The sequence below is a fragment of the Cavia porcellus genome, unplaced genomic scaffold (genome assembly GCF_034190915.1).
Source record: "Cavia porcellus strain 051 isolate PalLab524CR breed Dunkin Hartley unplaced genomic scaffold, mCavPor4.1 scaffold_19, whole genome shotgun sequence".
In the NCBI taxonomy this organism is placed as follows: Eukaryota; Metazoa; Chordata; class Mammalia; order Rodentia; family Caviidae; genus Cavia; species Cavia porcellus.
Window position 1 is genome coordinate 30,745,720 of NW_026947502.1, and position 24,428 is coordinate 30,770,147.

Consider the following 24,428-nt stretch of genomic DNA (forward strand, 5'->3'; position numbering starts at 1 on the left):
CAGGTAGAAGGTAGCCAAACAAGAGATGACCATAGCTCTTTCCCTTCCTTATATGTTATCCAGGCTGCTTAGAGGAGGTACCACTCACACCCTTAATCCTAGTGCCCTTGATCCAAGCACTGCACCATGAATTAATCCCATCATCACAAATCCAGCCACCTCTGAAATGTTCCACCTATGACTGCATGAAGCTTGGGGGTACATGTAGACACAAACCATATCATCATCTCTCCTGAAACATTAATTGCTCCATTTTTTGTTTTTAGTAATTCCCATTAGCATACAAAGATGCACCAATATTTCTCACTTGGTTATTTCTAGACTTGTATATCACTATTCAATATCGCTAGTCATTCATTACAGCATACTAAACTGATGCATGAAACCAAAATTTTAATTTCTTCCTCCAAACCTGATACTGCCCCAGTATTCCCAGTCTCAGGAAATGAAAACATAATAATCCAGTTCCTTAGGGGTAAAACCTCAATTTTACCTAAGTCATCTCTTTTTCTCATATTCCATGGATTTTACAACGTATCAGCCTTTAAAATGTTCCCAATCTTCAACTCACAGTTACTACCATGAACAAGCAAACATCAGATCTTGTCAGGAATAATGCAACCCACCCCTGCTGGGTCTCTCCAATTCTATTTCTGATCCTGTTTCTCTAGACTATTTTCCATACATTTACCAGAGTTAGATTACATCACTCTTATTTGCAACCTCAAGAGGGCTTTTCATCACATTTAGAATAAAGTACAAAAGTGCCACATGATCTGACCACTGCTTATCGCTTCTTTTTTACCTGTTGCCCTTTCTAATTCAGTCACTGTGGCTTCCCAGCAGCTCTGAAAAACATGCAAAACATTGCTTTAGGACTTTTATATTTATTCTTTTTTTACCTAGAATGACTTGATTTAAATGTCACCTTTTCATCCTTGAGTTTCTACTTAAAATAGTCCCCCCAGCCTCCGGTCAGCTCTAGCCATTCTCTATCCTCTGTGCTGGCTTCATTTTTCTTAATTTTATTATCTGCTTTCCTCACAAGAATATAAGCTTCATGACACAACAAACTTCTCTTTTGTTGAAGAAATTCTCAGTTTATACAACAGCATCTGGGTCTCCCTGTTTTTACTCTCAACCCCTCAAATCTACCCTTTCATACTGCTCCATAAATAATCTGGGGCTAGCATACCACAGATAGTACCAGAAAGGCTTCTCTAACCAAAGAAGTCCTCAATTTCTATATTTGATAGGACCCCATGTGCACATCTCACACAATGTAATAATTATTGCTTTACTTGTTTATCTCTTCTCGCAGACTATCTTTTCTTTTTTGTCTTTTTCGTTTTTATCTGTACCAGGGATCGAACTCACAACCACACACTTGCAAGGAAGACACTTATGTGAAGGAAGACACTTTAGCTCACTTACGCTGAGCTAAATCCCCAGCCCTCAGACTATCTTTTCAATATTCTACATATCTGGGCATAAAACTGGTAATGAATATAAATATATATTTAATTAATCAATTGGTCAAGGTAACTTCTTATTCACAAATCTGCTGGAGTATGTCCTTGGTTTTAAGAGCAACAGAATATTTTTATAACTTAGATGAAAATGCCTCTAGAGCTCAATCTAAAATAGAAAGATCCTATTTGCCTCAATCCATTCAAAAAATAAATTCTTGTTGTTCTTTCAGGTACTAGACTAGATAGTCTTATTCTACTAGAGAGAGATTTTAACTTGGGAATCTGATATAACTATATTGAATTTCTAAATATAAATGCTTACTGCAAAGCCAAATTGTATTCTTTGCTGCAGGGAATCTATCTAAGCTATCCCTCCATAAATTATAACAATTCCCTTTCAAATTTAGATGGGTTTGTGTTATGGTTTGTGTCTAGATGTCCCCCAAAGCCACATGCAGTCATAAGGGTTTTTTGGAGGTGGCTGAATCAAGAATGTGTGATTGATCTGTATTGCAACTCTGGGATTAAGGGTGCTGGGATGAAGGATGGGTGACTGCTGGATCAGTCCGCTGGACTGGCACCACCCTAATCCTGGTAGACAGGATACAACATAAGAAACAGCAAAAGGGCTGGGGATTTAGCTCAGTGGTTCAAGCTCTTGCTTGGTAAGCAAGCATAAGGTCACGAGTTTGATCTCTGCTACAAAAAAAAAAAAAAAAAAAGAACAAGAATAAAAGCTTGTCTTTTCTCCCTCTCTTGTTGCTTTTGCTGGAACTAATTATCTACTACATGGTTACTTAAATTTAAATCTCAGTAAGAATCAAATAAACCTGAATAAAGCTTTTGAGATCCAGCCATGGTGGGGCTTAGGCAGCTTATTCTTCTGCCCTCTTGGTAAGTACCCTCACCAGGAGGAGAACCAGCGCTCCAAGATCCAGCCATGGTGGGACTTAGGCAGCTTATTCTTCTACCCTCTTGGTAAGTGCTCCAGCCTGGGCCAGGAGGAGAACCCGTGGCTCCGAGAAGCCTACCAGCACGTGGGTTGAGAATCAAATACACTCCCCCACCCCACCCCACAGCTACTGGGGATAGATGTCTCAGCATCTCTTGGGAGGATGACCACATGCAATACAGCAAATATGGAGGATTTCCTTCTATCTTCTGTTTGAAGGCAAAGGTTGTTTTCACTGTTTTGTTTTGCTGTTTCTTTTGCTCTATTCAATACTCTCAATTGGTTTTATAATGTTCTGGGTTTTTTAAACTTTGCTATAACTAATTGACTGGACAACTATTGTGAAGATAATGATATACCAAAGTACCTATTACTACCATCCCAGTATCCTACTGTGACGTTCTGTACCAATTTCACTGCATTGTCTTGACTGGCTTTGTTCTGTCTTGTTCTGTTGTATTTTTACTACTTTCAAAATAAAACTTTAAAAGAAACCTAAATAAAATAAAACCACTGGAAAATAAAACTGATAATCAGACTACCTTAACACTTTTGTTCATGAGGTATAATTAGGAAAACAGACAAGTAAAGCACCATATCTGAGTATTTGTATAATATATAGTTAACAAAACTAATTGGTACTCAGGCTCTATGAGGAAATCCTGTCTCAATAATAAGTCAATCGATTTAAAAACACAAAACATCTGAATACTCTGCAAAAAATATACAAATAAATCAATAATCACATGAAAAACTGCTCAATTTTATTAGTCAAATTAAGACAATTAAAATTATGGTGTGGAAACCCAGCAAATACCAAATGTCAGCAGAGAGTTCTATAATTCTCACATACTGTTTGTGGGAAGTTATGTAAAAAATGTCATGCTAAATGGAAGAAGCATTACACAAAAGAATATGCACTGACCCTCATTTCTCACCAGTTACAAAAATCAAGTAAACATGCAGTTTAGACTTAAGCGCAAGACCTGAAACAATGAAAACTTTTAGAGGAAAATGTAAGGGAGATGCTTCAGTACCTTGGAAAAAGTAAGGATTTAAATGGCAATACTCTAAAAGCATAGGAAACAAAAGCAAACACAGACAAATGGGATTACGTCAAACAAAAAGGCTCCCGCACAGCAAATAAAATAAGCATACAAATGTGGAAACATACTACAGAATGGAAGATATTTTGCAAACAGAGAAAAAGAGGTTAACAATTCAGAATGTATAGGGAACTCACCATAACAGCAACAACAACTATTCTAATAATAATTTGATTAAAAACAGAGCTATATATCGTAAGTAGACATTTCTTTTAAAAAAAGACATACAAATAGTCAATAAGTACATGAAATATGTTCAATGTCAGTAATAATCAGAGAAACGTAAATCAAAACTACAAAGTGCTATCACTTTATTCTAGTTAAAAATGGCTATTATCAAAAAGACAAACAACAACAAGTGTTGGCAAAGATTTGGAGAAAAGAATCCTTGCTCACTGTTGATGGGAATATAAATTAATAAAGCCATTACAAAAAACAGGATGGAGATTTCTCAAAAATTAAAAAATACATCTACTGTGTGATTCAGGGATCTTACTCCTGGGTATATGGTCAAAGGAAATATGAGGCATGACTAAAAAATAGAGTATGTCTAAATTTTAAAAAATTATTAGTAGGGGCTGGGGATTTAGCTCAGCGGCATAAGCACCTGCCTTGCAAGCAGGAGGTCGTGAGTTCGATCCCTGGTACCGATGATTAAAAAAAATAATAATAAAATAAAAAAAAATAAATAAAAAATTATTAGTAGAAGATAGTTGCTATGAATCCCCTTCAAAATACTCTTCCTTGCTTTGGTCACACTTATCCCATCATTCTTGCCACTTCCTAAAGATGTTCTGAAAGTTCTTTCTTACAAATGAAGTTCTTCCTTAAAGTTCTTTCTTTAGTTGTACTGTATTGACAGTCTTGATGTCCTGAATTGATTCAAAATATTTACCTTCCATGGTCATTTTGACTTTGGAGAAGAGCCAGAAGTCACACAGTGCCAAATCTAGTGAATAAGGTGGTTAAGTACATATCACATTTTCAGGAGCCTGTCTTTCTTTGCATAACACTCAGCAGAAGTATTCACCATATTTTTTTTATCAGTTTTACCTTTAAAGACACACACAAAATAGGACTTCCAGAACTGCCTCAGACAGTGGCAAGAATGACGGGATAAGTGTGTTGGAAGTTAGGAGGATTAATAACAACATGTCTTTAACTGCAATAAGTTTTTAATTTAAACATTCACCATAATTTTTTTATCACTTCTTGTAAAATTAGTATGTCAAAGACACATCTATATTCACTGCAGTACTATTCCTAACAACTTAGAAATGGAAACAGTCTAGTATTCATCAAAGGATGAATGGATAAAGAAAATGTGGTACATATTCATAGTGGAATACTATTCAGCCATAAAAATAAAATCCTGTTCTTTCTGACAATGGGAATGGAACTGGAGATTATTATGTTAAGTGAAATAAATCAGACACAGAAAAATATATAATACACATACTTGACATATTAAAAAAAAAGCTTACCTCATACAAGTTGAGGGGTAGAACAGTAGTTATCAAAGACCAGTGAGAATAGTAAAGAGGAAGGGTTGGGAGAGGTTCGACAATGGGCACTAAGTGATAATTAAGATGGCAGTAAAAAAAAGTTCTTTGTGCTATTGCATAGTAAGGTGACCACAGACAATGTATTTTTAAAGATTACATGATAATTTCATTTTTATTATAGAGAAATAATAAATATTTAAGGAAATAGGTAATTTAAATCTGATAGAAGTGTTACACAATGTATACATGCATCAAAACATGGTGGGGGGAACAGAAGTATATTTCTGTGGTAGAATCCTTGCCCAACATGAGCAAGACTCTAGGTCTTATTCCCAACACTCAAAGACAAAACAAAGATACCTCATACTTGATTAGTATATATAATTTTTATGTTTGTATGCATCAGTTAAATTAAATCTTAAAAGAATATAAGGATACAAATCCATTTTTGTGAAATTCTAGAATAGATAAAAACTAGAATTTTTATAGAAACAAAACAGAACAATGGTTGCCTTTGGGTGAAGGAAGAGATGAAGAATATCTAGGAATAGGTCTGAGAGAACCTTCTGGGGGTGATACTAATATTCTATTATGTTTTGCAAATACTTGGGCAAATTTGTATTTAATGCATTTCACAGAAATATTGTTCATGATTTTCATGCTTAAGTAGTTCAGGGAAAATGAACTGCTATTTATAATTAATTCTCAAAATCACCAAAACATAACCCAGATTAAAGGAGGGCTATAGACAGATAGACATAGATGTGATAAAATATTAATGACAGGCTCTAAAACAGTTACTGTACAACTTTATTGAATAGTCAAAATGTTTAAAAATAAAATATTAAGAAAAATATCTGAAGAACCTTCTAAAGATGACTAAAATAGTATGATGACTAAGTGAAATGATCCTAAAGTAGATACCTAAGAAAAACAGTAAAAGGTATTTTGAAGATAATCAAGAAAATATGAACTTAAGATGTACCTTAGATAGCAGTATTATATTAACATTAAATTCCTTGAATAACGATATTATGATTTTGTGGGGAAACAATCTTGCTATTAAGTGACACATGCTAATTAAAGTATTTAGAGGTAAAGTGTCATAATGTCTACAACCACTATCATAAAGGAAAAAAAATGTATAAAAACGTACTACACAAAAAAGAGAACAGGAATAAAATATTCTACTATTGTTTCCTGTACTTTTGAAATTTGAAAAATTTCAAAATAAAGAGAAAATACAGGCCCCAAATAAAACAGTTTAAAGTCCTAATTCCTACTTTACCTTACTAGCTTAGTGATTTTGAGCAAGTTACTTATTTGTCCCTCAGGATAGCAAGGCTAACTTGTAAGCTTGCTGCAAAGATACATGAGATAGTGTATGGTACAAAGCAATAGTAAGAGTAGTAACTGTTATTATAAAGACTAGGTCTGTATCATAAATCCATAAATTTCAACTTTAAAAAATAAGGAGTACTGTTTTTAAATAAAATCTCATATAAATGGCAATACCCTATATATAAAATAGTAAAAGGCTGAGTGTTCACTGTGGTGGACAGTGATGCTGGAATGTTATGCTAGTACTCATTCTGCCCACTCTCCCTCCCTTTCCCTTAACTTCTCAGAAGCCTAGTGATACATAGAACACATTCTGAAAACCATGCTGTACAACAAGGATAGTCAAACTACAGGCTGGCTTCTTGTTTTCCTAAGTAAACGTTCATTGGACATATTGTCTGACTCACAAATCATCTATCATGCTTTCATATTACTAAGGCAAAACTGAATAGATGTGTGCAGAGACTTAAACAGTTATGACAGAGATCATAAATATGGAAAGCCCAAACTATTTACTATCCATTCTTTTGAGGATAAGCTTTGATCACCCTGTACTGGGAACTGATCCCAGGGCTTCACATTGAGCTACATCCCCAGCCCTTTTAAAATTTATTTTAATTTTTTTTTTCAATGGAGGGTCCTAAGTTACTAAGTTACTTAAACTTGTGATCCTCTTGCCTTGGACCCCAAGAGTGCTGGTATTACATGCCTGCACCACCAATATTCAGGATAACAACTGTTTTAAAGTGTACTAGTTTTGGAGTCTTACCTGCATAGTGTGGAATCAGATGCTTTAGAGGGAATAAAAAATTATGACAATTTCTGCTAACAATAAAATTAAAAACTTACGTGTGAATGGTTCAGTCTTAAAAACTTGAAGTTTGATTCTTCCATAAATTAAGGAGCCTGACATTTTAGCATCAAAGTTTATGAAATGTGTGACTTCATTTGGATCCTGATTTCAACAAACCAATTATAAAAATAATTAGGAGACTCGAGGAGATATAAACAGACTGGATAGTAGATAATATTAAGGAAATAATCATCAGTTCTTTAGGTATAATAATGGCATTATGGTTAGTTTTTCTTTTTTTTAAAGATTTTATCTTTTTGGGATACAAAGTAAAATAATAAAATGATTATCTGGGATGTGATTTGAAGTAATCAGGGGAGGTTCTAGATGGAGTGTACTGTAGGTAAACGACAGTGGCTAGGAACATGCCGGTTCAAGATGCTACAATCCTCTCAATTTTAGTGTTCAGGATTTCTGTAATTAAAACATTTCTTCCATGTAACTAAAAAAGCTGACAAGGTCAATTCTGAGAGATCAGATCTCATATCTGTGCTCAGAAGTAAAAGATTCTACTACTCTGCCTCCCTGAAATTAAGGGAGGCTTCTGTAACTTCACAAACTTTTCCTATGTGGGTTTACCTCTATATAAGGGTAGCAGAACAATGAACTGCTATGAAAAAGAACGCCAGTTATGAAGTTAGGCAAGCTAGGCTTGGGCCCCAACTTTACCCCCTATTAAGTTCTAGGCAAGTAGTAAACCTCTCTGATAGTAGTTTCATCACTGTTAATCAGGATAATAATACTTATTTTACTAAGAAATCATAGCCCTTTCTGTGGCTCTAAGATAGTTCAATTCACATCACTGATCTAATAGTAATTCCTTGAACTTTGCTGTTTCTTAAAATGCTCTAAATGCCTGAATTAAAAAGTGTGACTAGATCCTAAAATGAGAGAACTCTTCTAAAATGGTTTTCAACTGTTGGTACTCCTTCACCACATAATGCTTTGGTATTAATTCAGGTGTTAAAAAGAACTACTTTATTTTTCAAGAAAGGAATACAAACATCTGGCAGCAGAAAACTGCTAAAAGAATTTTAAGCCTGCGTCTCTGACACAGGCACAAAGAGCAGAAGTTAAAAGGAACAGAGAGGAAGAGCAAATACACTGAAAACTCAAGCAGGTACCAGCAGCAGGCAGTCTACCATTTCATATCCTACACCACACACTATTTCATTAATGCAGCATAGTGGAGCTAACATGAGGAAATATTCACTAAAAGGTTGAAAGCTGTCAGAAGATAAATGAGACCATAGTGAGGGTGCTGCAGTTCTACACTCAATCCACGTTACATGTGTAACACATGTGTGGGCTGGAAGTACTGGTTTAAAGTTTATCCAGTAATTTAGCTATGAGTGAGGATATATTTCTATGTCCAATAGCATGGACATTCAAATATGATGTCTCTCTAGAAAACAATGAATAGGTCTGAGGTGAAGCCTGTTAGAAAGTAATGTACTTTATAGCTGATAAGACAGCCTAGGCTGTATTCCAAACATCCTTTTCTTAAATGTCCTTTGTTTTATCTGCTGCTCCTGCCTTGGGACAATAATGTGAATTGAAATAAACCAGATACACAAGGTTAAATATCAAATGGTTTCTCTTCTATGAGAAATCCAAAGTATAAATAATGTAAAGATCAAAATAAAAGACAGATAATAAGAAACAGGAAGATAGATATTTTGTAACTGGGAAGAGGACCAAGAGATGGAAGGGGCAGAAGGGGAGGAGAAGGTGAAGTAAAAGGAAGTAAAATGTGTTATGTACATGCACGAATTCTCCAAAATGAATGTAGTCATTATGCACTGTAAACATGTACTAAAGGGCCAGGCTTGGCAGCATATGTCTGCAATCCCAGCACCCAAGAGGCTGAGACAGGAGGACTGCCATGAGTTCCAAGCCAGTCTGGGCTACACGGTGAACTCAAGGCCAAGCCTGAACTACACAGCAAGACCTTATCTCAAAAAAAAAATTATTTTTAGAAAACTGCTTGTCATTTTGTTTTTCTCTGTCAAAAATATAATGAATTAAGTGCATTTATATAAAGTTAAAAATCATAAATAAGCTTATGAACATAAAGGATTTCTAACCAAATGAGACACTTGATAAATGTTTATGATACTGGGATTGGGAGGAACCAAATGTAAAACCAGAACACACAAACATACTAGTATCCCTTTTCCAGAATGCTCTGAACCAGAAATATTTACGATTTGGTATTTTTTCAACTTTTGGAACATGTACATCTTAGGCAAAGAAGCAAAATTCATTTATGTTTTATATACACCTTATGTACTGAGCCTGACACCTTATTACCCAGCCTAAGTCATTTTATATAGTTTTAGTGTGCCTATGGTTAGACTGTAACCTGTTACATCATGTCAGGTGTGTAATTTTGTACCTGTGGCATCATGTTGGTGTTCAAAAAGTTTCAAATTTTGGAGCCATTTCAGGTTTTGGAGTTTTGAATTAGGAATAGCTAACTATGTGTGTGGGGGTGCTTGCTCCAAGTGCCCTCAAAATAAATAAATATACCAAAATATGTATGGTGGTATCAGTAGCTGGTTTTCTTTCTTTTACTTTTATGTTTGGGAGCGGGGCATGTGTTTTTAAATCTCCAGTTGCTCTAGAGATACAGTATGTCCCAATTCCCTTAAATATACCACTTCAGACATGCAACTCTCACTGACCTCTGGACTAGCCCACCTCTTCTTACTTCTCCAGCTTCCTCATTTCATCATCAGTGGCAATGAAGTCTATTCTTTTTACTTACTGCCCACACAGTATCTCCTTAATTCTACATGATTCTAGTGCTCTTTCCCCCATATCACTGCCATTTTTGTTCACAATGTTTAGATTTTTTTCCAGGATCAGCACTGCTTCTGCTTCAAGAATAAAAACTTTGACAGTGTTCCCTAAAGCAGGCACAATGGTACACGCCTGTGATCCTCCTGAGGCAAGAGGATTAAAAATTCAAGACCAGACTGGGCAACTCAGTGAAACCTAGTCTCAAAAAGGTCTGGGGATATAGCACCGTGATAAGAGTGCTTGTCTAGCATGCGTAAGGCCATGGGTTCCATCCCCAGGTTTGTTTCCCCACCCTACCCCCCAAAAAAAGAGGAGGAAGGGATGATTATTGATTGCTGTCTATTCTCGGCTGTATAAATCGAGAAACTTGGTAAGTAAGTAGAAAAAACCTGGAAAGCATCTTTGAGGCAAAAAGTAAATAATTAAAAAGAATTTATACACACTGGTAAGGACTATATTCAGATCCCAAGAAATGCTAGGGCAAACTTCAGAGAATACAGCTATCTTGGATGTTTACCTTTTTTTATCGGTACTGGGGATTAAATTCATAACCACCTGCTTGCAAGGCAGGTGCTTATGCCGCTGAGCTAAATTCCCAGCCCGGATGTTTACTTTTAATACAAAATGTTAAAAAGTATATGCCCATTATTAGGGAACAACTAATTAAGAAACTCTTATCATAGTAATTGGAATTAAACTCTAATATTGTAGGTGGTCATCACCTTTTTTTTTTTTTCTTTTTTTGCGGTACCGGGGATCAGACTCACGACCTCACGCGTGCCAGAGAGGCACTTATGCTACTGAGCTAAATCTATGGTCCCATCACTTCTATTTTAGTATATCAACCAAACTGTATTATACTTAATCGTGCCCATGTCTGTCTCCTCATTGGACTGTAAATTCCCTGAGTATAAATTTAAGATCCCATGAATCACATTCCTACTACTTTTGACACCCTCATTCCCAGCATCTATCACAAGACTGAAGCAGGAATGTTGGATAATGCTAGCTGTGAAAAGAGGTGTGACAAGATCCTGAGGGACACATACAGAGCAATTCTCAGGATCCTGCATGGTCTTCTTGCAAGAACTTGACAGGACAGCCTGGATGTTGTATCCATGTGGGAAATACACAAAAACGATTAAGCACTCACTATCATACCTCTTCATGTCAGCCCATCCTACACTATTGGCTGTATTTTTATTTTTTTTTTTCTTCCCTTTTTACTTGGCTCAAAGTCCCTCTGCAGAGCCAGTTTTTCCCTATCTTTCTGGTTTTCTCCTACCTGTAATAAATATGAAAATGCGGCACTATTTATGTTTGCTTTGTATAATTCTTTGTCCCGGACAGAAATAACCTAAAAGCCTGGTACCTATCTACTGAGGGGTTAACAATCGTGTAGGATAGATTTAATAGAAATAACATGGATTTTGGAGACAGGCTGACCTGTCAGGGGATATATAAATCAAAGGAAACTGCAGCACCCCAAAACTTAGGAACAATATTTCACTAAAAGAAGTATTTAAGAAAAATTTTAAGTTGAATCACTTGTAAAAAGTGACTTCAGAGACAATATAGTTTCACAGACAAAAAAGACATAAATATATCTAAATAATAGGAACAAACATTAAATTTAGAACTGACTCAATTCAACCATAATTTAGAATAAGCCAAATTCCATGAGATTGCAAGGAATAAAAAACAGATCAAAGTAGTCAGAATCAGCAGTCATATCCTATAGGATTTCTCCTTTCTGCCCAGAACACAGATATGACGGCTAGAGATCCTGCAGGTCATCTTGAAACCATACAGTCTCAAATTCAGGACTGGGAAGCCAAAGGGCAAAAACCTAACTAGATCACTGAGCCACTACCTCTTTTCAGACTTCCTATGTAAGAAAAAAGAAATCCCATGTATCAAACCCATTGTTAATGTTTTCTGTTATTGTGACTACTGATAGAATTTTCTAATATTGTAATACTAAAGAATTTCAAATAGTTTTTACTTGTTTTGACTCATAAATGACACCTATCTATCAACTTGGTTTATAGTGCCTAGCCCAGGAGTAGATAAGTACATCAGGTAAGGTGTGTCACATTCTTCTCCTACCAGTGGTAGTGAAACCTATGATGCATGTTGGTTTTTCTTTTTAGGATAAAGGATGTTAACGTATGAGTTATTTTTTTTTAAACTAAAACCCCAGTATTCAGGTTTAAGGTTTAATGGCAGTATTGGCACAATTTGTAATAAATAAATGGGTTTTGGGTTGCAATTTGGGCATTCCTCTCTAAAGGGTTCACCATCACTGCTCTACACTCACCTATGGCCTTAGGGAAAAAGAATTCCTACTTTCCACTAAAAGCAAAAAGTCTGTAGCTGGTAGCATACATTTTAGTTGCTCTTCAAAAAAGCCTAATAGTGACAAAAGTAGTCAAAAGATAGAGATATCACCTAAAATCCAGCATTACATAAACCTAAACAAGGTTTCTCAGTTATGCAAACTAAATTATGACACATACAAAAGTTCTGTAAACAACAGTGGGTAAAACACAAATAATTCTCTTAAGAGTTAAAAAAAAGTGCCCTATACTAACAAATATAATTACATTTGTCATTCTTTAATTACCTACTCTTTCCTTTCACAATGCTTACACTACAATCACACTGAATTGCTACATACCACATTTTTCGATATATGTGATTTTTGCCTACTGTCCTTTTACACTGATATCCTTCTCTCTCAATCTTTAATCACATTTTCTCTGAAACAACACAGATTTTATTTGTATATGCTTTAGTAGTTTTGACCTTGTTTTATAAGTATTCATGTGCATGTCTTATCTACCCAACCAAACTATAATCTCAATTATATCAGAGCCTGTATTTGATTTAAATATTCCCTGACAGGGTAGCCTGTCTCCAAAACCCACGTTATTTCTATTAAATCTATCCTACTTCATGACTTTAACCTCTCAATAGACTGGCACCAACAGCAATCTCTTACTCTTACTCTAATCATCTTGGTTACCATAAAAGCCACAATAATACAAGTGAGAAAACTGAATAGTATACAAACTGCAATCAGTTAGGCAAATACACATACTATATACACATACTGTATATAAAACAGGAAAGGTCACTGCTTTGAGAAGTAAGTCTTACTTACAAATGTTCAGGCCCTACACATTTTTGCTGAGTCACCAAAGTCAAATCTATGCTAGACCTTAGTCCTCTCTGTTACCTCCCAGGCATGTCTATAAGAAGGATCTCTACCTCCCCAAACCAATCCAGCCTCCCATCATTACTTTTCTGGAGATAACCCTGAAGAATCAATCCATTCCTCTCCTAGCAATATCTGAACTCTAAGGTACAACCCTCTACGTAGGCCTGAAGCATATACAGTTAAAGTATTCAGCTTCCCTAGCTCTTCTATGATCTATTTCTCACTAACTTTTTTTACTGCTTTCACTCTTATGCACTGCATTTCATCTTCCTCTTAGATCTACCTAGCTGATGGCTTACTTTTATGTACTAGCAGACAAAAACACAAACCTTACAAAACTATATGGATAGTTTTAAATAGTCAATAATAACAGCTACCATTTATTATTTAGGCACAGTACAAAGTATTTTATAAAATATCTTGAATTATTATGGCTTTCTTGATACTGTCAGATAAATTTTATTAATGAGGAAACTAATCCTCAAAGAGATAAGATAATCTGTTGAATATTACTCAGTTAGTAAACAGTATAGGTGAAATTTAAGTCCAGATCTACCTACATTCAAAGCCCACATTTTTCCTACTCTATCATATTGCCAAAAATTAAGTGTTAACTTTGTTCTCCCAGCTTTCACCCTTGTCCTCTACCTCAATATTCTACTTTCCATACATCCAGAATGATTCTTTGCTTGCATACGCATTCTCTGTTCAAATCTCTCCAATAGTTACTCTTCCCTAACAGTCCTGTGCTCTGTTCACCACCTGTCCCTTACCCAGTTATCTCTGGAATCACCGTTCATTTTCCCCACATTTCCTTCAACCATATTCAAATCTGTTCATAGCTCAGGGTCCTTGAATTTACTGTATTACTCTCTGCTTACATTACTTTCTCATTTTCACTGAAATTCTCTAACTTCCTGCAGGTCCCTGCCCAAATGCTATCTCCTAAATGGAACCTTCCTGACAATCTATTTTAAACTGCTATCTCCTAAACTCAGTGCTCCTATACCCCTCGTTATTATATTTTTTCTTCTAAATTATTTATTACTACTTGATGCATTGTGTATTTATTTTTTTCACTATTTGTCTCCCACTACTAGAACTTAATTTAAACCCCATGAAAACAAGGACTCTGTATATTCTGTTCACTGTATCTGGTATACAGCAAGTATTAATAAATATTTATTGAATGAATAAATCAGAAGTTTTATTTTTATAGGTATTTAAATAAAAATAATCTCAAATATACTTTACAGAAAACAAGGCAACTTTCCTTTGTTCCAGTTTAGAACAACTTAGTGACTCTTATCCCTTCAAACACTACCTTTTTATTTTTGGTATCGAGGACTGAACATATATAACTTTGCACTTGCCAGGCAGGTGTTTACCCCACTGAGCTAAATTCCAGGCCCCTCAAACACCTATCATTAAACAATATTTCCTCAGCCAGGCGTGGTGGCTCATGCCTGTAATCCCAGCACTCGGAAGGCTGAGGCAGGAGGATTGTTGTGAGTTCGAGACCAGCCTGGGCTACAAAGTGATCTCAAGGCCAGCCTGAATTGCATAGTGAGACCCTGTCTCAAAAAGACAAAAAATAAAAAATATTTCCTCTGTTTTTTCCTAGTTCTGGACACCTGTGTCATCAAGCAAACTGAGCAGATAAGCCAACTTAACCAGACTGTAGTATTATGATCAAATAAAACTTACAGCAAAATCAAGCAGACACATAATTAATTATATGCATAACTGATATTGTACTATATGATAACTAGGCATAAATAGTACACATTTCATGTAAATGACTCTAATTACTATTTCTTTTACACAGCCAAACCAAGCATGTCTACAATCAGCTTCAGGGGGAAAACAGGAACGAGAGGACCTAACTTAGAGATAAGTCTGTTGTAATCAGGGGTTGTACACAAAGAATAATTAGGATCAAGACATGGAGTTTATAATATTATTTTTATAATGGTCACCGGGACTTAACACAGGAAAACGTAGGAAATCTATCCCCAACACCAAAGACATAGAATATTTAGTCAAGAGCCTAAATCCCACAGCAATGTCCCATATGAGTCCAGATAAAAACCCAGAGCTCAGGACAGTGCCTCCCATGAGTCCAACTGGAGGTCCAGAGCCCACAAGAAGGACTCATGCCAGTCTCTTTTACGGATTCGTGCGGGGAAGACCCAAGGATCAGCGGTGGAAGCCAGAAAGTCCATGCCAGCAGGATGAAGGAGCTGTGCTAGTGGGATGAGGGTTCTACGCTGGAGCTGAGAAGTCACACTCACAACAAAGACCAGGGCTATCCTGAAAGGCACCACAGCCATACTCAGCGACACAGAGGCCCCGAGCTCCTCCGACGACAAGTACAGTCGGGTACATGCAAGGAAGCAGCGTGACGAGTTCATCCTGGAGACCAAGCGACACACGTCTTCGCCTCCGGAGCCATGAAGCAATGCTCGATGTAAGAACCAAAGCTTCTCCAGAAGAACCAACAGCTCAAACAGCAACTCATAGGAGAACCCACAATGCCTCCACACAACAATGCATTAACGCCTCAACCCTCAACACCTCCCTTCTTCTCTACCTATTTATCCTGGCAACTTTCCTCAGGCGGAGCATCTTCGCTCAATGCCATGCTGTGTAATCCAGCTGGTGTTAAGTTGACCACCAGTTTTTAATACATAACAAAGTCCTCCTTTATTCTACCCCCTAGGAATTGGGCCAATGGTCTCCTAGCCTAGGTTATGTGTCTTCAAAAACAAAAACAATTCCCTTCTGCAAAAGGAGAGATTTCCTTTAACCTAAGATTCAGAAATGAGGGTGGGGGCCTGGCCTCTATTTCCAGTCATAAAAAGTAAAAGGAACAAGAAACAGTCTCTAATTTGTATTTCTGGCAAGGAAGATGAGGGCAGCTAAGCTGATGTTATGTCCCCCTAAAAGCCTCATGCACTCATAGGTGGAGCTTTAGAAAGGTGATCAAATCACAGGGGCACTATAGTTAAATGTGATCTAAGAAGAGTTGGCTCATTGAGGTCATGACCTAGAAGGATATTTCTCCCTCCCAATTTCTTTGCCCTCTGCTTCCTGGTTGTGATGATTTAAGCCACTTTCCTCTGCCCAGGCCCTTTCACTACCTGCTGAACTTTCTAGGACTGAAACTTCTGAAACATAAGCTCAAGTAAACCTCTTCTCCTTTAAGTTGTGTTAAGTATTGTGTCTCGATGATATGGAAAGTGACTAAGACAGAAGTCAAATTTACTAAGGACATACTATATGCCACACACACTAATAGATACCTCATATACTAATAAATGCCTCACTCAAACTCTATTCCCAAGAAAGTAAAAGATTAAGAAGACCAGGAGAGGGAAAGAAGGAAAAGAGGATGAAAAAGGAATTAAGCATTATGTACCTAATCCAACTTCCCACAAGGCATGTAAACATGTGCTATGCCCATGTACTAATAAACTACAATTTTCAAAATTTTTTTAACTCTAAATTTTTTTAAAAAGAAAAAAAAAAAGACTAAGCAGACATTGGAGTCAAGGATTCGCTGTGGACCTAAAATGTTACCAAGACAGTTATTGAGAATAGGAGAAACTTACTGATTAATGGTTGTTTCCCTGATGTCTATCTTTTTGAAACCCACAGGAGGATAAAGGGACTACTTGCCTTCCTACGCATTTATCCAATCCTACCAAGTTTTCATAGTCTAGACTACACTCACCGTATCTCTGGGTCATCATCCCAATTCACTGTACTATTTTCTCTCCTACTATATTTACTGTTGGGACACACACTTGGGTATAAACCATTTGTATGATACATATATCATACTGCAATCAATTTCTTAGATAAATGTTTATTTCCCCCAATGAGATCACAAGCCCCATAAATCTTACCTAACTTAAACGTCTTTAGTAAGTCACGTAACGCCCATCACCATTAAAAACAAAAGATAATACATAAGTATCTGGATACATTCAAGGAATATAAGAATAAGTAGTAGAAACGAATCACATTTCTCATTCAATAAAGCCTTGTGTTTGCAAACAATTTAGTTTGCAAATGTAATTGTTTAGCAAAATTTGTTTTGTTTACAAACTGCATTGGATGACAAACACAACTGTGGCCATCTTTCCCACACAAATATGGTCATATTTTTTTTAAAAAATCATAAAACAAATTAAGTTTGTGAACTGAGGTACCACTGTTACCTGTGGGAAATAACCCCAGAATAACTATTCTTGTTAAATAATCCCAAAATAGGGGGATTTTGGGCTGTCAGTGGAGAGCTGAGTTCCAGCACACTGGTGATGGGCCAAGGAGAGTTTAAGATCATCGCTCCCTGTGGTTAAGAACCCACCCAGCTTGGAGCCACACTAGACTGGGCTCTGCAGGTTTCAAGCCTGCCTGGGCCACGCACAGTAAAATTCTTTCAATCCTGGGAACTATGCTGCCAGCAGTGAGTTTCTGCACCCCAGCAAGGGGGTGGAGTTTAAGATCATCACTCCCAGTGGTCAAGGACCCGCCCAACTTCCAGCCACACTAGACTGGGCTCTACAGGTTTCTCTGCCTGGCTGGGCCATGTCCAGTGACCTCCTTTCAATCCAGGAAACTGGGCTACCAGAGCAAGAGAAAAGAAGCATATCACCTATAAAGGAAAGCTCATCAGAATCATAGCAGACTTCTCAACACAGACCCTCAAATCAAGGAAAGCTTGGAGTGAGGTTTCTCAAGCCCTAAAGAAAAACAGTCTTCAACCCACAATGACATACTCTGCAAAACCGTCTTTCAAAATTGATAGAGATAAGCCGGGCATAGTGGTTCACACCTGTAATCCCAGCACTCGGAAGGCTGAAGCAGGAGGATCGTTGTAAATTCAAGACCAGTCTCAGCTACAAAGTGAGCTCAAGGCCAGCCTGAACTGCATAGAGAGACCCTGTCTTGACAAGACAAAAAAAAAAAAAAAAAAAAAATTGATAGAGATATAAGAAACTTCCATGACAAAAAACAACTGAAAAAATTTATGGCCACTGTAATTGCTCAACCTAATTCTTGGAGAGACATATTAGTAGGAGAAAACAAGGACCACAAACACATGAACCCCAATACAAAGAAGCTACTATGCAATCAAAGCAGTTAAACAGAAGAAAAACAGGGAACAAACAACAGGAAATCAACATGAAACAGAAAAGCTAATACATATCAGTTATAATCATCAGCAGAAATAGTCTCAACTCACCAACTGAAAGAAGCAGACTAGCAGAATAGACCAAGAAGCAAGATCCAACAATATGCTGCACTCAAGAAACACATTTAACCCCTGAAGAAATTCGTAGATTAAAAGTCAAAGGATGAAGAACAACACTCCATGCCACAGGGACCCAGAAAAAAGTAGGGATAACCATCACATTTGCTTGATGCAACAAATCATCAAGATTATACATCCTTATCAAGTAGGATCCATCCAGGGATGCAAGGATCATTCAACGTATTACAAATCAGTAAATATAAAACACCATATTAACAAAACCAAAGACAAAAATCAAATGATCACATCAATAGATGCAGAAAAAGCATTTGAAAAAACTCCAACACTCATGCATGATAAAAAAAAAAACCTACAGAAAATCAGAATAGATAGTATTGACCTAAATCATATAAAAATTCATCTATGACAAAGCAACAAATAACATTATATTAAATGGTCAAAAAATAAAACATTTAACTGTAAAATCAGGAACAATAGAGGATGTCCCTTATCATCATTCCTATTCAATATAGTTCTGGAAACTTCAGCCAGAGCAATTAGATAAGAGAATACAAATGAAGTAAAGATATGAAAGGAAGAAGTCAAATTATCATTATTTGCAGGTGCCATGACACTCTATAAAGAAGATCTCTCAAAAATTCACCAAAATAACTCCTAGATTTAATATCCAAATTCAGTAGTATAGAGGGATATAAAGTCAATACTCAAAAATCAATAGCATTATTGTACATAAGCAACCAAGTCACAGAGACAGAAATTAGGGAAGGCATACCCTCCTTCATGGTAGCATCTAAACAAATGAAATACACTTTGGAATCTATTTAACAAAGGATATGAAAGATTTCTATACTGAAAATTACAGTAACCCAGTTTCTCTTATTATACTGAAAAGAAAGGTTTGTGTTAATATTTTTGGACAGATATTTTGCCTATGTCTTGTGCTCTGAGTAACTACTATGAAGACAACAATACACAATATATTAATTATTGTAACTGTCCAACTAACCTGATTTGAAACTATTTTTTTATTTTTACCTTTTTTCTCTTTAAAATAAAATAAATTTTTAAAAATCCCCAAATACAGCAACAACTTGAGGCTCAATACCATCTAATTATATAAGGCAACATGGAAGCATTCTAACTAAATATACAACAGTTAAGTAAATGGACACAATTCATACCATAGAATATTATGCAGATATTAAAAACATTTTTATAAATAACTAGTAAGGTGAGAAAGTTTCTGTTAAAAGTTTAAAAGCATGGGGGCAGAGAGAACGATGGCTGCACCAGCAAACAAGTTCAGTCTGGGAACCTGTGCCATGCACAGGCCACCGCTGGAATGGAAACCAAGCCTTGCCCTGTGAGTCAGTGCCATTCATGGACTGGGGGGAGAGAGAACATTGGCTGTACCAGCAAAGAAGCCCAGTGTGGAAACCAGTGCCATGCACAGGCTGCCACCAGACAGGAACAGTCAGACCCCAGCCCCTTCCAGCACACAGGCTGGCAAATAAGAAGTATCAATCTCCCCACTACCTACCCCAAAAGCAACCAGCTTATCTGGAGAAACACAACCTGAGATGATAACTATTGAGGTGAAGTGCAATTGGATGCATGTGGTGCTTTGGTGTTTCATTAACATTGCAGATGTAGGGCCAGTGATCTGATCACAGGTTCAGAGGATATCGGTATGCAGTGTGACATCTAGGGGGGATTTCCTTCAGAGGGATGTAGACATTGTTGTTTCCTATGGTCTTGCCATTGTTTTATTGGGTTAGGTTTTATTCTCTTTTGTTTAGTTAAATCTAATAGTAGGAGAAGCTATTTCAAAGATAGCAAGATATATTATGGTAGCAATTTTGGATTTATTATTGGTTTGTTTTGAAGTCCTTTGCTGCTTTCATTATTTTGTTTTTATTGTTTCTATTCTATTGTGTTCTGTTTGTTTCTACTATATCTGAAGGTATCTACAACTATTTTGAAGACATTAAAAGGCATTATGATAACTGTTGTTGATTTCATAATGTTTTGAAGTTCTTTATTTCTTACACTGGTTTGTTTTGATTGATTTTATTGTTTTATCCTCTTTAAAATAAAATTTAAAATATAAATAAAAGTTTAAAAAGTAAAGTACAAAACTTGACAATTACATTTCAACTACATAAAAAACACATCTGCAATAGAAAGATCTAAAAGCATATACACACAAAAAAAAGGGCCTGGGGTTTAGCTCAGCAGTGTAAGTGCCTGCTTGGCAAACAGGAGATTGTGAGTTCAATCTCTGGTACCCAAAAAAAAAAAAAAAAAAAAAAAGAGCCATCTTTCCTGGTAAGTGGCACAAGTGAACCACAGGTGCGACAGGGACAGAACAAGTCCGCATCTTCTGAGAATCAGCCATGCTAGAACTTGGGGAACTGAGCAAGAAAGCAACGAGCCAGCCTTCCTGGTAAGTGGCGCAAGCAAGCCCGCAAGCATGCCAGGGAGAGAATAAGTCAGCGTCTCCTGTAAGCCTATTGACATGCAGGCTGAGTATCTAACATTCCGTGTTCTCCGCAACACCCACTAGCAACTGGATAGTTTCAAGGTCAGCCAGAGTTGATAGCAACTAAGGCACATAGAGCAACCAAGTGCTTGTATTGTTAGGTTGACTTTGCTGACCTGGGGCCAGAGGTCTGAGCATCTCTTGGGAGGATGACCCTATGCAATGTAGCAAATATGGAGGATTTCCTTCTGTCTTGTCTTTGAAGGCCAATATTGTTTTCACTGTTTTGCTTTGTTCTGATGAATTGTTTTGCTCTATTCAATATTCTGTTTTGATTGGTTTTATAGTGTTCTGTTTTTGTTTGATTTTGCTACACCTGATTGATTGGACAACTACTGTGAAGGTAACAAGACATACTATGGTACCCATTACTGTTATCCCGGTATCCTGCTCTGAAGTTCTGTACCAACTTCATTGCATTGTCTTGATTGGCTTTGTTTTGTTGTACTTTACTATCTTTAAAATAAAAAAGGGGGGCTAGGGATTTAGCTCAGTGGCATAAGCGCCTGCCTTGCAAGCAGGCAGTCGAGAGTTCAATCCCCGGTACCGATAAAAAGGAAAAGACAAAAAAAAAAAAAGATCTAAATGTACTTTTTAAAAAAGTGGTTTTCAGAATTTCATAGGAATATAGATATATAGGTATATATAGAGAGATAGGTGTATATAGATATAAATGTATATATATATATTGCCTGGTCCTATTTATACAAACAGTGCCTACCAGTGCCTAACTCTAATTTAATAAATGTAAGCCGCTGTTACTACAATTAACATGTACCACTTTATAATCAGAAAAATCAAACTATTAAATTATAAGTTCAGGTATTTAATAACTAAAATGTGTGTTACTTCAGAAAAATAAATAACATGTGCCTTTTGTTCTGGCAATTTTAACTTATAAAATAATTTGCAATTGTTAGGCATCTCAGCATTTGGGAAGCTGAGGCAGGGGGATCACTGAGTTTGAGGCCTGACTGAACCATACAATGAGGTCCTACCTCCAAAAAGCCCACAAAAAACCTAATAAACAAAAAACTTCACAACTATACAATTTTAAACACATCTAAACTGTGGGAACTGAGTAGCACTAAGAATGTTGCAACCCTTCCAGTTACCTAAAGGTTACATTCAGTGTGTTGGATGTAGATAGCCAGCTATGGTGATACTATTATATTTAGAAGTTAAATTCATAAACTGTACAGAAAGGCAAGATCAGGGTTTTCAATGGATATAATTAATAGGATTTTCTTACTATCTTACAATATACCAAAACTCTATTTTGTTATACTCATAGAGAAGATAAACCAATGCTCCAGGGTAATTCAGCAGACATATAGGACAAGAAAGTAAATTCATTATATTTTTCAGCTGCACACTGTTCTAGGAAAAAAGACACTTATTTTGAGTGAAAAATACACAACTCTAGAATTTAAGTCCTCAAAAGTTCTGTAAGAGTCTCAGTATTGCAAGCATATAAATTAAAAGGCAAAATCCATTGCTTTGTACTAGCTTTTAGCCTACCTATACCAAAATATAAATTAAAAAATTAAAAAAGGGAAAGACTTTCCCTTTCCTCTTTTCCTGTGGTACATGTAATAACAAGATAATATATCTACTAAAAGTAATAAAGAACATGAAAATGAAACATCAAAAAGAACATGAAATGTTCTTAAAGAACTAGAATTAGACAGAAAACAAAACTTTAATTTTGAAGAGTTGTCCGTTTCTCTGTATTATATTGCATAAACCACTAACACACACACAAAAATAGTAAGAATTTGTCTGTCATGATGAATCTTTTACCTGCATCTTGTTCCATTAGACCATTGCAGTACATAGCATGTTGCTCAATCTTTGTGGGTGGGAAGCCTTGGTCACACAGTGGACATGATACTTGGTTAGTAGATGAAAAGGTAGAAGTAGGTGTTTCCTTCTCAGCATCTTTCCTGTTACCAACCTGAAGAATACATCAAATGGCAATTGTATATGTATGTTTTTGTCCAAAAACCTGCAAAAGACTGCATCCCCCATTTCATTTACTTTCAAAGGACCTACCAATCAAAATGACAAATTCAGGACAATATTAGCACAGTTAATATTCATGTTTTCAATGCCTGCTCACTATACATATTAAGTACTATGTATATACTATACGTGTAATCCTCATAATCTTACAAAGGTACTGGTATACTCTTTTTATAGATAAAAAGTATTATCCAAAATAATAAAATAATTTGCACAAAGTCACAAACAAATAAGTGGGTAAACCTTAAATTCACACCAAGAACTATGTGGATCCAAAACACGAGGATACTGTTCTCTGCCACATTGCAAGGCACAGTCCTCATTACAAAAGTGCATCACACTTTGGTTCTCAATAGCATCTTAAAGATAATTTCTCAATCACATGCACATGCATGTATGCACATGCACACACACACAGTGATCACTGTGATTAAGATATAAAGAATTCAAAAACAAAAGAGCTCTAAGTCAAAAGGAACACAAGCAGGATTTAACTTAAGTTAGATCTGTGCTTAGACCAAGAGAAACATAACACTTCTTGTGTTTTGTGATTTTCTTTTTAAATTAAAAGCAGAAACTAAGGCCTAAATGTTTAAAAACCTAAAGAAATGTCATCAGTTAAAACAATCAATTCTATGAAGTTACTCTTAAGCTCAATGTTTTTTATATAATTTTCCCTACAACTGCTTGTGTCTCTCAGAGGCAGCTGTATTTTACCTGTACTGGTCAGTTAACGCCAAAAACTCTGCAGTGATTAATTCAACAGTATGCATGAACACTGCAGCACTGCTGCCTACTCTTGCTTCAAAGGACAGCACGTCCTATCCAATCAATGTGAAACTGCTCTGCACAGATACTGCTTCATTTAAAAGCAAAGAGCACCTAGACTATCATCACACCTTTTTTACAGTGGGAGAAAAAATTCTCTCCTGGTTAAGAACAAAACAGGACTAAAACTGCAATGGGTAGATAACTTCTAAGCCAATTAGGTTTTTGTTTGTTTTGGTCCATAAGTATAGACCATCCCTAAATCAACCACTTTTAAGTGTGAGGCAGCAGAGAGGCAAAATGGCCACAAATAACAAGTCAAACAGTTTCTACAACTGCCAGAATATATCCTATTTTTAATACATTCACTTTTTAAAAAAACTCATACTCTAACAAGAGGGAAAATAAGACTGGTTAAGTTCTTACAGCATACCAGGCTCTGCCAACCACTTTCCTCATGATACCCAACTGGACAGAAGTATCACTAGCTTTGGTGTTACAGAAGGAGAAACTGAGGCTTGGGAAGGCAAAATAAACTGCTGATCACAAAGT

At 36.3% G+C, this 24,428-nt stretch overlaps 1 protein-coding gene across 8 annotated transcripts in view; it reads right to left on the reverse strand.

The window, feature by feature from the left end:
* The window catches only part of Uimc1 (ubiquitin interaction motif containing 1), a 135,030-nt gene that overhangs the window by 13,086 nt on the left and 97,516 nt on the right, over positions 1 to 24,428 (reverse strand). For all 8 annotated transcript variants that reach the window (XR_010041121.1, XM_063230835.1, XM_013156136.3 and 5 more), the window contains one exon: positions 22,887 to 23,040. Coding sequence is in view for 7 of the 8 variants with exons in the window: in XM_063230835.1 (XP_063086905.1) it covers positions 22,887 to 23,040 (154 nt within the window). In the remaining variant the exon portion in view is untranslated. The remainder of the gene's footprint in view (positions 1 to 22,886; positions 23,041 to 24,428) is intronic.